Below are 17,395 nucleotides of genomic sequence, written 5' to 3'. Positions count from 1 at the left end.
GGGGGAGGACTGCAGTGCTGCAGGATACAGTCAGTGTGTGCGCTGAGGGGGAGGACTGCAGTGCTGCAGGATACAGTCAGTGTGTGCGCTGAGGGGGAGGACTGCTGTGCTGCAGGATACAGTCAGTGTGCGCGCTGAGGGGGAGAACTGCTGTGCTGCAGGATACAGTCAGTGTGTGCGCTGAGGGAAAGGACTGCTGTGCTGCAGGGTACAGTCAGTGTGTGCGCTGAGCGGGGGAGGACTGCTGTGCTGTAGGATACAGTGTGTGCGCTGAGGGGGGAGGACTGCTGTGCTGCAGGATACAGTCAGTGTGTGCTGAGGGGGGGGGGGGACTGCTGTGCTGCAGGATACAGTCAGTGTGTGTGCTGAGGGGGAGGACAGCTGTGCTGCAGGATACAGTGAGTGTGTGCGCTGAGGGGGAGGACTGCTGTGCTGCAGGATACAGTCAGTGTGTGCGCTGAGGGGGAGGACTGCTGTGCTGCAGGATACAGTCAGTGTGTGCTGAGGGGGAGGACTGCTGTGCTGCAGGGTACAGTCAGTGTGTGCGCTGAGGGGGAAGACTGCTGTGCTGCAGGATACAGTCAGTGTGTGCGCTGAGGGAAAGGACTGCTGTGCTGCAGGGTACAGTCAGTGTGTGCGCTGAGGGGGGGAGGACTGCTGTGCTGTAGGATACAGTGTGTGCGCTGAGGGGGAGGACTGCTGTGCTGCAGGATACAGTCAGTGTGTGCTGAGGGGGGGGACGACGCTGTGCTGCAGGATACAGTCAGTGTGTGTGCTGAGGGGGAGGACTGCAGTGCTGCAGGATACAGTCAGTGTGTGCGCTGAGGGGGAGGACTGCAGTGCTGCAGGATACAGTCAGTGTGTGCGCTGAGGGGGGAGGACTGCTGTGCTGCAGGATACAGTCAGTGTGCGCGCTGAGGGGGAGGACTGCTGTGCTGCAGGGTACAGTCAGTGTGTGCGCTGAGGGGGAGGACTGCTGTGCTGCAGGATACAGTCAGCGTGTGCGCTGAGGGGGAGGACTGCTGTGCTGCAGGGTACAGTCAGCGTGTGCGCTGAGGGGGAGGACTGCTGTGCTGCAGGATACAGTCAGTGTGTGCGCTGAGGGGGAGGACTGCTGTGCTGCAGGATACAGTCAGTGTGTGCGCTGAGGGGGAGGACTGCTGTGCTGCAGGATACAGTCAGTGTGTGCGCTGAGGGGGAGGACTGCTGTGCTGTAGGATACAGTGTGTGCGCTGAGGGGGGAGGACTGCTGTGCTGCAGGATACAGTCAGTGTGTGCTGAGGGGGGGGGACTGCTGTGCTGCAGGATACAGTCAGTGTGTGTGCTGAGGGGGAGGACAGCTGTGCTGCAGGATACAGTGAGTGTGTGCGCTGAGGGGGAGGACTGCTGTGCTGCAGGATACAGTCAGTGTGTGCGCTGAGGGGGAGGACTGCTGTGCTGCAGGATACAGTCAGTGTGCGCGCTGAGGGGGAGGACTGCTGTGCTGCAGGGTACAGTCAGTGTGTGCACTGAGGGGGAGGACTGCTGTGCTGCAGGATACAGTCAGTGTGCGCTGAGGGGGAGGACTGCTGTGCTGCAGGATACAGTCAGTGTGTGCGCTGAGGGGGAGGACTGCTGTGCTGCAGGATACAGTCAGTGTGTGCGCTGAGGGGGAGGACTGCTGTGCTGCAGGATACAGTCAGTGTGTGCGCTGAGGGGGAGGACTGCTGTGCTGCAGGATACAGTCAGTGTGTGCGCTGAGGGGGAGGACTGCTGTGCTGCAGGATACAGTCAGTGTGTGCTGAGGGGGAGGACTGCTGTGCTGCAGGATACAGTCAGGGTACAGTCCGGGGGAGGACTGCAGTGCTGCAGGATACAGTCAGTGTGTGCGCTGGGGTAGGACTGCTGTGCTGCAGGATACGGTCAGTGTGCGCTGAGGCCGGGGTAGGACTGCTGTGCTGCAGGATACAGTCAGGGGGAGGACAGCTGTGCTGCAGGATACAGTCAGTGTGTGCGCTGAGGCCAGGGGAGGACTGCAGTGCTGCAGGATACAGTCAGTGTGTGCGCTGGGGTAGGACTGCTGTGCTGCAGGATACGGTCAGTGTGTGCGCTGGGGTAGGACTGCTGTGCTGCAGGATACGGTCAGTGTGTGCGCTGGGGTAGGACTGCTGTGCTGCAGGATACGGTCAGTGTGTGCGCTGGGGTAGGACTGCTGTGCTGCAGGATACGGTCAGTGTGTGCGCTGGGGTAGGACTGCTGTGCTGCAGGATACGGTCAGTGTGTGCGCTGGGGTAGGACTGCTGTGCTGCAGGATACGGTCAGTGTGTGCGCTGGGGTAGGACTGCTGTGCTGCAGGATACGGTCAGTGTGTGCGCTGGGGTAGGACTGCTGTGCTGCAGGATACGGTCAGTGTGTGCGCTGGGGTAGGACTGCTGTGCTGCAGGATACGGTCAGTGTGTGCGCTGGGGTAGGACTGCTGTGCTGCAGGATACGGTCAGTGTGTGCGCTGGGGTAGGACTGCTGTGCTGCAGGATACGGTCAGTGTGTGCGCTGGGGTAGGACTGCTGTGCTGCAGGATACGGTCAGTGTGTGCGCTGGGGTAGGACTGCTGTGCTGCAGGATACGGTCAGTGTGTGCGCTGGGGTAGGACTGCTGTGCTGCAGGATACGGTCAGTGTGTGCGCTGGGGTAGGACTGCTGTGCTGCAGGATACGGTCAGTGTGTGCGCTGGGGTAGGACTGCTGTGCTGCAGGATACGGTCAGTGTGTGCGCTGGGGTAGGACTGCTGTGCTGCAGGATACGGTCAGTGTGTGCGCTGGGGTAGGACTGCTGTGCTGCAGGATACGGTCAGTGTGTGCGCTGAGGGAAAGGACTGCTGTGCTGCAGGATACGGTCAGTGTGTGCGCTGGGGTAGGACTGCTGTGCTGCAGGATACGGTCAGTGTGTGCGCTGGGGTAGGACTGCTGTGCTGCAGGATACGGTCAGTGTGTGCGCTGGGGTAGGACTGCTGTGCTGCAGGATACGGTCAGTGTGTGCGCTGAGGAGACAGCAGTGTGCCTCATAACTTAATTTAAAAAAATTTTTGTATGTAAAACATAATGCTTGTTTTTTCCTTTAAGAACACATAATGTACAGTACATATTTCTATTTAACATTTAGGCACCTCTATAAAGTGATTTTGTCGACGTGAGCTGCGGGATTATTATTATCTTTATCATGTTATTTATATAGCGCACACATATTACGCAGCGCTTCACAGAGAATATTTGCCCATTCACATCAGTCCCTGCTCCAGTGGAGCTTACAATCTATATTCCCTACCACATGTACACACACACATTCACGCTAGGGTTAATTTTGTTGGGATCCAATTAACCTACCAGTATATTTTTGGATTGTGGGAGGAAACCGGAGTACCCGGAGGTAACCCACGCAAGTACGGGGAGAATGTACAAACGGGATGCGGTAAGAAGCCCATAGGCTTCTATAGGCTATCGCCATAAAAAGATGGCGATACCTTCCACATTGAAAAGTGGGCGGACCAGGGTTAGTACATGTGAAAATGCAGTAAAAACCCCGAAAACTGTTTTTTTACTGCATTTTTCCCTTAGTACATCCCACTATTAGCGAGACTAAACGTGCCATCCCTTGAGATCCCACTTAACCAGGTTCGACTGCAGTAAAATGAGAAGATTACTGACCTGATTTGTTAAAATATCGACCATCTTCTCCAAAGCCAGTTTTTCATTCTGAGCGGTTTCAAGGTTCACCCTGCAAACATTAAGACCATCAACGGTGCTGTAAAACGCGCTAGGTGAAACGTGTTAAGGTTAGTATAAGCAAGTCACACTAGACAGTTGTAAAAATTGTAGCAATATTGTGGTGGTTCCCATTCACAGGCCAACGGAAGATCTGTGGTTGCGATACAGACCATCTCCAACACAACAATAGAGTACAATGGAAAGAGACATCACTGGTGCTGTAAAACGCGCTAGGTGAAGCGTGTTAAGGTTAGTATAAGCATGCCACACTAGATAGTTGTAAAAATTGCAGCACGATTGTGGTGGTTCTCATTCATAGGCCAACAGAAGCTCTGTGGTTGCGATACAGATCATCTCCAATAAAACAATAGAGTACAATGGAAAGAGACATCTGTTGTGCGATCAGGAGAGAAGTCAACATTTTACAAATATCGTTTAAAATTATTTAAAAAGAAATAACAAAAAGGAGGTTTTTACCACATCTCTTCACAGGCATCCAGAAGTTCGGCAACTTTTTGGTTACAGACTTCACCCTCCTCTCTGAGAGTACTAATCTGTGTTACCAACGCTGCATTTTCCTCCTTTAAGTGCTTATTTTTGCATCTACAAGACAGAAAATAATTTTTTGTTGTCCAGAAAAAGAAATTGTCTAAAAATCTAAAACTTATTATGAGCTCCCGTATGACCATACCCGCCTGTCACTGAAACACATGGGGTAATATTGACATCATTGGTTGGGCTTATACTGTGCAATAGGATGCAGGCAGAAATTGATTATAAATCAAAAGAGTAATGAATAGATTTCTAGCCAATCATAATTCTTTGCGATCATAAGTGAATTAGGGTAAATGGATGAAACGGGATTTTTATAATACGTACAGTATGTTATATCTTTTCACTCAAGTCCATCAGAGAACACTGGAATACTGGAGAATAGACTCTGCAATGGAGTTTGTAAACTTTACATTCGACTCTATAGTCTAAACTTATCGCCTCAAAACCCCTGTAGCCAGCTGGGACGTTCAGTAATTCTTTAGCAAATGCCGAAGGACAAAATAAAGGAGGAATGGAATGATCGAGAAGAGAGAACAAGACAGAATGACAGAACAAGGGCGTACAGGGAGGGCATTAAGTATCACCCAATGGGCTCAGAGAAAAATATTTAACAGATGTATAAAAAATCTGTTCTTCTCTTTCATCAAGTCAGGAACACTGGTGACATCCTACAGCTGACCTTACAGGAGGGTAAGCATGGAATGTTCCATGCAAACCACCTTATGTCTAAAACTGGTGTTTTTGGAAGTAATGATGATGCATCTCTAAAATTTGGTGAATGTGAGAACCAAAGACAATGATAAAGCTTCTCAGCTGAGGGCCTGCGCCTCCCCACCACTAACCAATCTGGTATACTGTGTGGTCACATTTTCATGGATGGACTTTATTGACCCAGTGTATTGTACCCTGATGAGTTGTAGACATCTTAGAGGAACAAAAGATCATCAGTTGTACACAAACATATCACAAGTCCTCAAATCCCTGACAATATTCATGGAGTATTATAGACCTCTCCTGGCAACTTTCCATAATCTAGGGCCGGAATCAAAATGTCCTGATTTATAGGGAACTTGAACACCACTTTTTGCTGAAAGGTAGGTTTAGTCCTAAGGGTAGCTATGTCTTCAAGTATGAGAGATGGAGGACAGGACAAAGCCCACAGTGCAGACACTCTCCTAGCAATGGATATTGCAAATGAAAGGTTGCCTTCCAATAACAAAAGGTTCATCAATGCTAAAAATTCACAAGACTGAGATGCCAAGGAGGTATTGTGGGCATGTGTGAAGGCTGCAGATGCATCACTCACTGTAATAATTGATTGCACCTACAATAAATGTGACCAAAAGAAAAATGAGGAATTAAAACTGAACCTCGCAAGAATCAAATCTTAAGACCCCATACAGACCCCCATTCCTGCAAAATCAGCAGTGAGCAGGCCGCCTGAAAAGAGGAGGTAGGAACCAGCTTCCTTCTATACCTGGAGATGCAAGTCTTTCACCAAAATAGATATGTTCTCTGAATGTTGTGTCTAGCTAGATCTTTGGTTTCACCTGTAATGTCTATGTTTGTACCATTATTGTCTCGCTGTATTTGACCTCCACCGCAGAATCCTGCTGACTTAGGTCATGAGAGAAAAAATGAACATCATGCCTCCCTGATGAATAGTATGCCACTTCTGCGGCATTGTCTGATTGGATTGTTATGGCCCTTTGCAGCAAAAACTAGTGTCCTCTGACTACAGCGTGGACCACAGCTCTGAGATCAGGCACATTTATTTGGAGGCTTGACTCCTTCTAGAGTACAAAAGACACTGAAAACAGCACTGAAAGGTGACTGTCTCCAACCCCAAAAGGATCATCCATTGTCACAACTGCCCAATCCCAAACAGTGTAGGGATGACCCCGTGTTGAGGTTGTGAACCCTAACCCAGTCTGGTGAAATGGCTGGGCAGATGATGGTGCGACTTGGTCCAACAGTAACGAGATATGTAACTTTCTTGAGCGGAACTGTACAAACTGCATTGCCTCGACTGATGAAACAGACTTCCCTAACATGTGTATGAACAAATAGCCCACAATGCAAGTCCGTGAGCCAACAAAGACTTCACTAGTTCCTGTCAGGAAAAGATCTTGTTCTCTGGTAGGAACACCTGCTGATGGGTGTCGAACAGCAGCAATAGAAAGACAATCCACTGAGGTGGTGTTAAATTTAGTGGATGATCCAACCATGAGATTATAAGGTATCTGTACATAGGCCTGTACTAGACCGGTGGATTCCACCTTGATTGGCAGATTATCCAGCTAAAGAATACAGATTTAAAAAAACCAAAAACAAAACCTGACTGATAGAAAACAGAGGGTGGGCACTTTAAACCAAAGTAAAGTTACCCGCAGGCTATAGCACTACAGAGGGCAAGAGTTCAGTTTTAGAGCCCAAGCGCTGATCCTCTACACCCTAATATTCCAGTGACCACCCTTAGGATGAAAGTAAAAATAGTATAACAACATTAAGAAATATAATTGCACAGACAAGGTTAATGCTGCAAGCTTATTATAAAAACTATATTTAAATGGTCACCTTTGCAGAAGTGTGATTACAGGGTATAAATTGGAAGGCATGCAGCAAGATTAAACATAAAAGCAAAAGTTAAATATATCTATGGAAAAACAGAAGTTAGATTGGTAGAAATCTCTAAAGCAGTGGTGAGCAACTTGTAGTCCTGCCCAACCATGTCCGTCTTCTCACTGTATGCGTTGTGAGCACATAGCATCCCTTCTATGTAGCATGACTATTATTTCAGAGTGGTCATCTCACCAAATTGCTGGAGAACCTATATTTTACTCTGCATGGTGGCACAGTGGCTAGCATTGATACTCTACAGAGTTAGGGCCATGGGTTATTGTGATGTGCCGAGTTTGTAAGTTCTCATCGGGTCCACATGCCTTTCCTATAGGGGCACCAGTTCCCTCCCACAATTTGGTAAGAGGGCTGATGGATCAAAGCTTCTGAAGAGTAGAGAAGTTGCCCATAGTGATCAATCAGCTTCTACCCATTCTTTTATAAAATGCTATCGAGAAGCTGTTTAGTTATGGTCAACTTGTCCACCAATCTCGCCCTTAGACTTTGGTCAGGGTTAAATATGAATGTTTAAACCATTCTGTACTGAAATGCTTAGTAGGTTGGTGTTATAGTCTGGCTGTAATGTTCCTCACAAAGCTAAAGAACATATGTTGGGGTCATTGGTTACTTGTGTGGTCCCTGGGTAAATAATCAGTTGCCCACCACTGTTTTACAGTTTAAAAAAGAAAACATGTTAGAGACAAAAATCTGTGAATGGAAAATTAATTAATTGATTCAAAGCAACGAATGTTACAAAGTAGAAGAAACTTAAAGCAGAACAAGACCCTGGACCCTGTGCACCAAGATGGACGACACTGCCAAAGCCATATGACAGAGGAGGTAGCCTTGGTAATTGGTAAGTTGTGATGTTTCTGTCAGCTGTTATAGTGTTAGTTCTAGAAGCGCAGAAGTGGTAAAGCAGAAAGCTTGGTGACGAAGTCAACACCAACAGAAGGGCTGTACATTAATATTACCTCAGATGTTCTAACCTCTTCTGGACCTCATTTTTCCAGCCAGACCCTTCTGCCTTCTGCTCCATTTTCACTTTCAGCCCCCTAAGCCGTGGACTCGTTTCAACTTCTGCTGCTGAATCAGGACTACTCCGTGTATACAAAACGGTTCTAAGATTTCTATGCTCCTCCACTTTGCTCATCGGTTTTTTAATTTCTGAAAGGTCCTCAGAACTACTGTGATATTGATTTGCTGAAGAGACACTAGAACATTCAAGTCCCATCTGATCCGGTGAGATGTGCCCATTTTCCACACCACTTCTAGGCAGGTGGTGCCTCGGGGATGTTGTATCCAGTGGAGAATGTGCCTTGGCATTGAGGTTCTGTTGTAAACTTTTTATTTCACTATTTCGGTCAGAAGTTTGAGTTTCTTTATTAGCACACACTGACTTCACAGCGTGCATTCTCTCCATTCTCAAGATGTTCTCTGGCATCAATTGAACAAGTGCTTTAAGTTCACTGTTTTCACTTTTGGCATCTTCATACAATTGTTCAAGTTTCAAAGATGCTTCAGTCATTTCCTCCATGTTGTGAATTTCTTTCTGCAACCACGAGACTTCTGAGGACAGCAATTTGTTGTTTTCAACCGCTTCTATATTTTTATGCTCCATGAACTTCAACTTTTCTTGTAGCTGGAAATTTTCCTTTTTGGCAGCCATGAAGATCAGTTTTAGGCCAGGCATGGTCATGGGAGCTTCCTCTAGTTCTGGTAATGTTATTTCTTCCAAGTTAATTGCTTTTTTTACATGGTCATACTCTAAAGTTAAAGAATTTAGCTTTCCCTGAAGTACTACCATCTGTGTCCGGAGATAATCATTTTCGTTTTTCACATCCCTATAGCCCTTTTCAAGTTTGCATAACACATCTGTGGTATCTTCAAGTTCCTTTGTTTTATTCAAAAGTTTTAAGTTCACATTTTCTAGGGTTTCCATATGCTGCTTATTGTACATAAGGTCTTGAACTTCAGGTTCACCTTGAAGTTGAAATACCAGCTCTCCAAACTGGTTTTCCTCTTCTTCAGGGTCATTCAGTTGATCTTTCACACTGTCTTTGCTCGTCTTTTTCTCAAAAGAGATAAGCTTCTTCTGTAGTCTTGAGATCTCAGACAATAACCGGACATTTTCTTTGACAGTTTGCTCATGAACATTTTGGAGGCTCCTCAAAACATCCTTGTCATCTTCCAGGAACAATGAACTACTCTGAAGTGGGAACTCCGGTTTAGACTCAAAATTATTTTGGTCTCTCAATTTATACTCTCCTTGAATCTGACACGAAGAAGCAATTTCACTCTTCAGATTTTTGATTATACTTTGAAGGCTAATTATTTCTTCTCTCTCTTTTTCAACCTCATCACAAATGTTCCTATGAAGTATTTCCGACTGTATGCATTTAGAGTTTAGATCTTCTATCTCAAATTTATGGTCCCTCTCTAGTTTTTCGATGGTTTCGTGTAGAACCTGAACTTTCTTTTCTACTTGGAACAATTTTTTATCTCGATCATCTAAGTCTTCCTGCAATTTCTCTGTAGTTGGGTTTTTGTTAGCTATTCTCAGTTCGTCATATGCCCTCTCAATCATATTCAGCTTCTCCTGAAGTTCAGAGATCTCTGATAAGAACCCAATGTTCTCTTTCACAGTCTGCTCATGCGCACTTTGCAGATTCTGGAGAGCAGCCCTTTCATCCCCCAGAATGATTGAGCGGTTTTGTAGATCAGATACAACTTTTCTCAACTCTACATTTTCTTTCTTTATCAACATATACTCTGCCTGAATGTGAGACAAAGATGTGATCTCGTTCTGCAGTTCATTGATCGTACTTTGTAGTCTAGTTATTTCGACAAGCATTTCTTGCCGTTTCACATCTGATCGATCACACATCTCTTTATAAAGTACTTCTGATTCTGACAGTTTGGCTTTGAGGAGGTGTTTTTCACCCACATGATCACTTTTTAATTTTTCAATAATTTCGTGCGGATTCTGGAAATTTCTCTCCACATGACCCAACTGCTCATCTTGGCCCATCAGTGTTCTCTTTGATGCCTTAAGTGATTGACTTTTAACTCCTTCACTCTCGCCTAAATCATCCTCTTCCCTATCATTTGCGATCTCAATTTTCATCAAGTCCAACTTCTTTTTAAGTCTAGTAACCTCTGACTGTAAAAAAACATTCTCTTGAACGGCCTGCTCAGACAGCATTTGTAGGCTTTTGAGGACACATTTCTCCTCCTCCAGAACATCCGCCTTGTTCTGGAACTGATGCACAAGATTTTTCAAGTCTGAATTCTCATTCTCCAACAATTTACACTGGGCCTGAACCTTAGACAAAGACATAATCTCATGCTTCAACTCATCAATTGTGCTTTGAAGTCTAGCTATTTCTTCAAGCATTTCGGTTCTTTTTAGTTCCGTCCTATCACATGCTTGTTTGTAAAGTGCCTCTGAAGCAAACAATTTTGAATTAAGTTCTTCTTTCTCAAATTTATATTGCGTCTCCTGTTTTACTAAGGTCTCTTTGAGGTGTTGAACGTTTTCCTCCGCTTGACACAACTGTTCATCTCGCTCGGTCAGTTCCTCCCGCAAATCACTTTCTAGTTGAATAATTTTGCCGGAGAGAATGTCTTGGGTTTGTTTTGCAGCGATTCGGAGCTGGTCCAGCTCGATATTCGCTTGTTCCTTTTCAGACTGTAGATTATTGACCAGTTCCTTGTAGGTTTTCTCAAGAGCATCTTTCTCTTGCAAAAGCTCAGAACAAGACATTACTTTTTCTTCTTCCAGTTTTTCCAGTCTCTCGTGTATCCTCACCTTCTCTTGATGGAGCTCATTCTTTTCAAACATCCACTGAGCTTTCTCTTCTGCAAGACTATCCCTGAGCTTTTGAAGGTCATTCTGGAACTTTTCATCTAGACCCACCAGGTCAGCTTCATACTTTATCACTGCCGATTCATAGTCCTTTGCAAACTGAGCCTCTAACTCTGATATTTTTGTATTAGACTTTGTTTTCATCTTTTCCCTAAACATGGTCAATATAGAAGATGTAAAAAAATTGGACTCAAGTGTGAGGCCATCTGTAACATATATATTCTGTACTGGGGGATGACCCTAATCTCTTAACTAAATCAAGTCAATTTTAGAGCACAACTAGTTTCTTAAACATACTTGATTTGAAAAGCGTGAATCACAAATGAGAAGTACAGTAGAAAGGTGCAAATTAAATATTGAAAGAGAAAATCAGCACACAATCACTAGTTTCTAGGGGGAAAAAATTTGACCTCATGCATAATAAAATATAACAACTTGCTTTAGCAACATTTTAGAAGCAGTAAGAGTTTTCCCCCCATGCTTGACAAATGATTGCAATATTTGGGAACCAACATTCCCTGAATTTAAATTGACACAGTTTGGAGTGTAATTAGGTGACTGTAGAGTATGTAGGATTTGCCGCTGCATCTGGGCACTTTGAAAGCAGATTCAGAGACTCAGCCGCACACCGATATACAAGTGTCGCATATCAAATTAATCAGAAGAGTCTGTTTGTGCGCCTGATGCTAGCAGAGACTCATGGGACTTGGTGTCAGGCGTGCCAAGAGGGGCTTTTTAGAGCGTCCGCAGCAAGACACATCTGTATTGTAAATTATATTAATTTTGACTTTTGTTTGATGTGGTAGTGTTGTTTTATGGCACAATTTGTTTTTTATTGTGTTTCTCATCACTATGGAAATGGAGGCCTGGTGAGGTTAGATTGTAAGTGTATCAGCAATCGGTGCCGGGCATGTTTCATGGTGTGGCCATGTGAAGTGGGTTTAATGCAGCTGTGCATTTCCAAGGTGTGTCAGTTGTCATGGGTATTTACTATAGGCGGGTTGGATACAAAATCCCAGCAGTTGGGATCCTGGCAGTCAGAACAGACAGCAGAATTCCAAACCTTAAGTATTTTCACCCTACCTCTAATCCTAACCCACCACTCCCGCAGCTTAACCCTAACCATCCCCCCTGCCGCCACCTAATCCTCCCCCTTCCGCAGCCTAACCCTAACCATCCCCCTTCTGCAGCCTAATCCACCTGAATACTTTTGGCACCGATGGAGGAGAACTAGATGGTTTCCAGCCATTGATGGTATAGAACCACCTGATGGTTCTTCCACCCCTTACAGAGTGCAGAGAAATGGAGCAAAGCCCCACCCCACCCCATTTCTGATTGACTCTCAGGTCGGTCAGTCAAAGTACAGGGATGACCTTTGGGTTGTGCAACCATTGATGGTCATCTTTACACATGTTATTTCTCCACCGATGGTAGGCACGCTGATGGCCATCGCTACTGTTCCCTTCCGCAGCCTAACCCTACCCTAAACTCCCTTCCCCCTTCCGCAGCCTAACCCTAGCCTCCCGTCCCCGCAGCCTCACCCTAACCCTCATTCATAAGGATTCTTACAGTCGGGATCCCAACTGCCAGGATTCTGACTGCATCTCCTATAGGTAAGTGTGTATTTAATTTCTCACATTTGTCTCTGATACAAATGGGTGTATTCCATTAAAACGTTTTAATAAATTGAATTATGTATTTTAGTGAGTCGGGTCTCTACGTGCCGCCCTCTTTACTTTATGGTCTTTGGAGTAGATATATAACAATAAAATTACATACTACGAGTCCTCCTTCTCTGCCACTCCCGTTTAGATTGTAAGCTCTCATGAGCATGTGTATTTCCCTCTGTTACTTATACCATTAGCTCATCATTATTGCCAACAACGGCACTGAACATTTGGGTTCAGCTGGCGCAGCGTTTGTGGGGATTATGACTGGATACCCAGCAATGGTTATACAGCTTGTATATCACGTTCTGCACTTTGTAATGTGCTGAGGAACCCCTGTCACTCACCTCTCTTCTTGGAGTTCACACTCGTGCTGTTCCAATAATTGGCTCCTTAAGATATCTTTCTCCACGTCGTGACTTTCCTGAAAATTGGATAATTGCTCATTTAAGATTTGTTCCAGTTGATCCTTTTTCTCTTCATACTTGGTCACCAGTTCCACCAGTCTACGTTCTACCTCCTTCTCTTTGTCCTCCACTCTCTGGACCAGTTCCTCCTTCTCCTGATGGTAAGTCCGCCTGGCTTCCTCTAGCTGCACCTGGAGAGCGGCTTCCTGCTCCACCAGATGGAGCTTCTGTTGGCTGAATTCAGCTTCCATCTTGCCCACCTGGTCCCGGTGCTCACACTCCGCTCGCTGCTGTTCCTCTTTCATCCTCTGGACGTCCGCTTCTAGTTCCAAGTGCCTAATTTTGAAAAGTTTTGTTTGCTCTTCCGCCTTGTGAATTTCGTCTTTGAATTTCTGCCGTATGGATTCCTGTTCTTTCTCAAATATGCATTTCGCTTCTTTTAGCTTTTCTTCGAAGTGACTTGTCTGAGATAAACAAAATGCGATAATCACAAACCCTCAGTATATACAGTATATTATGTACTTATTTCTTTTTCACAATTCTCAGAAGGAAAAGTAAGAAAGTTGTAACAATAAATAACGTGAATTTACCCTGGACAAACCCATCATAATATCACAACTGATATCAAGCAAAGACCTAGTCTATCATCATGCATGTCCCAAAAATGACCTAAATATTGGATTGCAATCCAAATGGCATTAATCGGATTATCCTCGTGTAAATGCAGATGGAAGAGGACCAATGTCAATCTGTGGGCACAAAGGAGATACAGCTATTTGGAGGATGAACCGAAAAAACAGGTTTTATCAATGGGGCCAAAGTGGCCACCAATCGTTGCATTCAATCAGGCTCGGAGAGAGTAACCAGCATGAAATAAAGTACACTTTCTAATAGTATAGATTATATTCTATAGTTTCCCCATACATTTGGCGAGAGACGCTGGCACAACGCTCCATCATGGGTAGCGATTCCCGCACTTGAGTGCTTTTTCCCAAATTCTGTGCCTTAAATAGCTAATATTGCACTAAGAACTGTATGTAATATTACTATTTTTGTCACAAAGGACTTGGTATAAAACAGCAGATAAAGCAATGAGGAATGGCGCAAGTCACTCGTATAGGACCTCTGCCTCTCATCTTCTTACTCAGATGGCATAATGTCTGCTGAGCTTGACATATTAAATAATAATAATTGATAGTGTGGTAAGTACCTAGGGTCAGTATTTTTTATTTACTATAATGCATATTTTAAGAAAAAGTTGTACTGCGCGCCTAAGTTGCAAAGTATTTGGCGCAACAAACGGGGCTAGCTGCCATAATTTGAGGACACGTGTATGCAGACACATCTGTAGGAACTCTGTACAGCTTGGACCGGGAAGACGGGTGACAGAGTGCTGGTTCATTTTTACCAGAAGAAACTAAAAATGTAAAAACTTCCAATTTCCTTAAAGCTTTTAACTCCAGCTTTTTCTGTGACTTCCCTCATCTCCATTTGTAATAGAGGTCACTGCCTGGACCATAGATTTGGTATTTATTTATGTTTGCCATTAGGGTTGGATTCAGTTTAGGATTCAGTGGAACTTTGGAGAAAGTCGGACCTGAACGCACCAATGAGATTATGCTAAACAAATCCTAATTTCTATACAATTTTATAGGCACAGGACACAGTTATCACTTGGTTTTACTGCTGAGGTGAATCAGTTATCACCCTCGAGCGCTTAATGCAAATCACAAAATATTGTAGTTCTCTGGCCATGCCTGTAGCTTGGTAAGGAGTGTGGCACAAAATGTCGGCACCAGAATGTAGACATATTTCAGTCGGCATAGTGTTTTAAAATGATTTTAGCCCAAACCGCAGCCTAACCCTAACTGTTGCCTAACGATAATCCTAAAATGGAATGTCAGCATCACACTACCGAGGACATGACAGTGTCAACATCGTGACTGCGGACATTTGGCCATATCAACATAATTACTGTATACCAATCTAAGGTCATGTACACCTATCAGCTGTTAAACACATTCTGAATTAAATGACTTCGTTGGAAGCATGATGTAAAATTCTGACACTGGTTCCAATTTAAAAAACAAACATTATTACGTGTTCAAGTCTGCAACCAGTATAATAGACTGTACTGGTAATGGCGTTGTATTTGTAAGATGCATTAAGAAATGCAGCGTTAAAGTTAAAGTGTGCGCCAATTGTGCATTTTTGCCCATTTTCCCAACTACAGAATGAGGCCGGATATGTAACTGAAGGGCGGTAAAATGTGTGGTACCCCAGTTGGAAAATGTTTTCTACCTGGGGTACCACACTTTACCGCCCATTTTGTGGAGAACACTATGCACATAACCGTACATACGATACCGCAGAATAAAGCACGTCACATACCTTCTCCGCCAGTTCCACAGTTAACTGCTCTACTTCCCTTTGGTGCTGTTCCCGCATCTGCTCAATTGCCAGCTCTGCCTCTATGCTCATGTTCAACGGGGGGTTTTCCTCTGACCCAATACCTACAATACATTGCACAGTTATAGGACTAGGATATATTTATGCCGGAAACAAGCACGGGAACGTAACTTATTGCTGCATCACCAGGCCCATGGACACCCAGCGTTCCACCCCATAGCAATGTGATGAGATCTCCTGAGCTTCATAATGAGGGGGGGCAAGGGGTGGGGCGGGGGTAACACACGTGGGATGGAAATGTCCCTTATTCAGAAAATCAGAAGTATGGATACTAGATACTGTGCCACCATAAAAATGTAAGAGATCCTCTGTTGTTAATATTAAACAATAAAATTCCCCCCTCCTGTACTTTATAACTGATGGAACTGTAACCAAGACGTATAACTTTCTTGCCTGGGCTGTGAACAGTTTAAGAGTGTAATCCCCTAAAACTTCCCATTGGCACCTAAAAGACATTGAACATTTTTGGAAGTAACAGAACATTAAAGCATTTCATTTCAAATTATTTTGTCAAGCGACAGCTTCTCTGTTACTTGAAACTTGTTGTTATGGCCAGGGGTTGATCAACGGGTAATAATCAATTCATGTATTTAGTAATTTAAGAGACATTTCAAAAGATTTAAAAAAAAAAATAAATGTAACACAAAAAACGGTTCTCTACCTGGGTCATACTCTATGGAATTTCTGTTGTCCATTTCATCAAACAAGGAATTTTTCAGCGACAATCTGAAGCCGCGGACACCCTGAGTGCGATAATCTTCAAGCTCCAGCTGTAGCTCGTCGATGCGATCCTGCAGCTCCTGGGGGAACGAATAAGCAGGAGAAATATTTACAGACCAGTCCTTGGGTCGCCACTAGCAGATGGGCCGCCAACTGCCGGACGGCCGCCAGTATACTCACCCTGCGCTGCCTCTCGTACTCATTCCTCACTTGCAACAACTTCTCCTCGTGCAGGAAAAACTCAACGCAGCTCGGGTCCAAGTCGCCAAACTGCCAAGACAATCACATGGGGAGAATGCTTTCATTATTGCATTCTGAGAGAACGTAAAAGCACCAAACACTAAAAAGGTTTGGCAAGGATGAATACATTTGCAAAACTAGATACAACTTTACTTGGAAACTGATCTTGGATCATTAATTATTACGTTACCAGCAGTATTATATAGGTAGCTACATAAAAACTTGTCTGCATGACTGCAGACAATTTACTTCTACAGTCACCGTGAGGAGCACTGCTAAATAATTTAATATGGAGAAAGAATGCAGATTGTATTGCAGAAAAAGACGGATGTTATTCATTATATGTATTCAACATTGTGCTCCTAAACCCTTATATGTCAGCCTGCTAGCCATACAGCTCCACAAACTCGCTGTGTCCCTGACCTTCTCCCGCAGTATGTTGTCCAGGCTCCTCTGCAGTTTGATAGTTAAAGACTCGCAGTCCGCCAGCTTCTCCGAAGTCTCCAACAACTCCCTTTCCATACGGCCATTCTCCTAGGGTGACAGCAAGATTGAAGATTATATAAAACATACAATTTACTGTTTGAATGAACTGTGATATTCGGTCAACCTTTATGTCGATATTTGCCAGTGAAAATGCTCTTCCATCCCCCTGCCCTGAGGCTGCTCTTTCATCCCCCTGCCTCATGCCTTGAACATCTCTGCTTTGCTTACATACTGCCATCAGGCTTCCTCCCGCTTGTTTACACCTCATGTCATCTGTCTGTCGCCCCTTTCCACTAGATTGTTAGCTCTTCAGAGCAGGGTCCTCTTTCCTCTTGTTATCTAAGCCCTCTTCTCTTCACATTTCACTCGCAGCTCTCTCCTTCTCCATCTTTACCCGCTTTTTCTCCTGCTGGTAAAGGCTCATCTCTATCTATGGCCGCCAGCCCCTAGATAGTAGGATGATCACTCTCTCACTACTTACATCTTAGCTGTATTATGTATGAGAATTGTGCTGCTCTGTGTTACCTGTACTCTATTTCTGTTATTTATTTACTGTAATGTTAAGTCTTGTCTCCCTGTACTGTTTTTTGGTACGGCGCAGCAACACACTTATGACGCCTTATAA

General features: G+C 44.7%; 1 protein-coding gene across 9 annotated transcripts in view; it reads right to left on the bottom strand.

Annotated features, from left to right (window-relative positions):
- The window catches only part of NIN (ninein), a 135,284-nt gene that overhangs the window by 36,661 nt on the left and 81,228 nt on the right, over positions 1 to 17,395 (bottom strand). For 8 of the 9 annotated variants that reach the window (XM_063948424.1, XM_063948426.1, XM_063948427.1 and 5 more), the window contains 8 exons: positions 16,708 to 16,818; positions 16,225 to 16,314; positions 15,986 to 16,124; positions 15,247 to 15,368; positions 12,796 to 13,319; positions 7,888 to 10,932; positions 4,217 to 4,342; positions 3,680 to 3,749 (listed from right to left, as the gene is read on the bottom strand). In XM_063948424.1, coding sequence (XP_063804494.1) covers positions 3,680 to 3,749; positions 4,217 to 4,342; positions 7,888 to 10,932; positions 12,796 to 13,319; positions 15,247 to 15,368; positions 15,986 to 16,124; positions 16,225 to 16,314; positions 16,708 to 16,818 — 4,227 coding nt within the window. The remainder of the gene's footprint in view (positions 1 to 3,679; positions 3,750 to 4,216; positions 4,343 to 7,887; positions 10,933 to 12,795; positions 13,320 to 15,246; positions 15,369 to 15,985; positions 16,125 to 16,224; positions 16,315 to 16,707; positions 16,819 to 17,395) is intronic. The other variant, XM_063948425.1, reaches the window with a different exon arrangement.

Source organism: Pseudophryne corroboree, chromosome 12 (genome assembly GCF_028390025.1).
Source record: "Pseudophryne corroboree isolate aPseCor3 chromosome 12, aPseCor3.hap2, whole genome shotgun sequence".
In the NCBI taxonomy this organism is placed as follows: domain Eukaryota; kingdom Metazoa; phylum Chordata; class Amphibia; order Anura; family Myobatrachidae; genus Pseudophryne; species Pseudophryne corroboree.
Note: the sequence above shows the minus strand (reverse complement) of the source record. Positions and strands in the feature narration are given on the sequence as shown.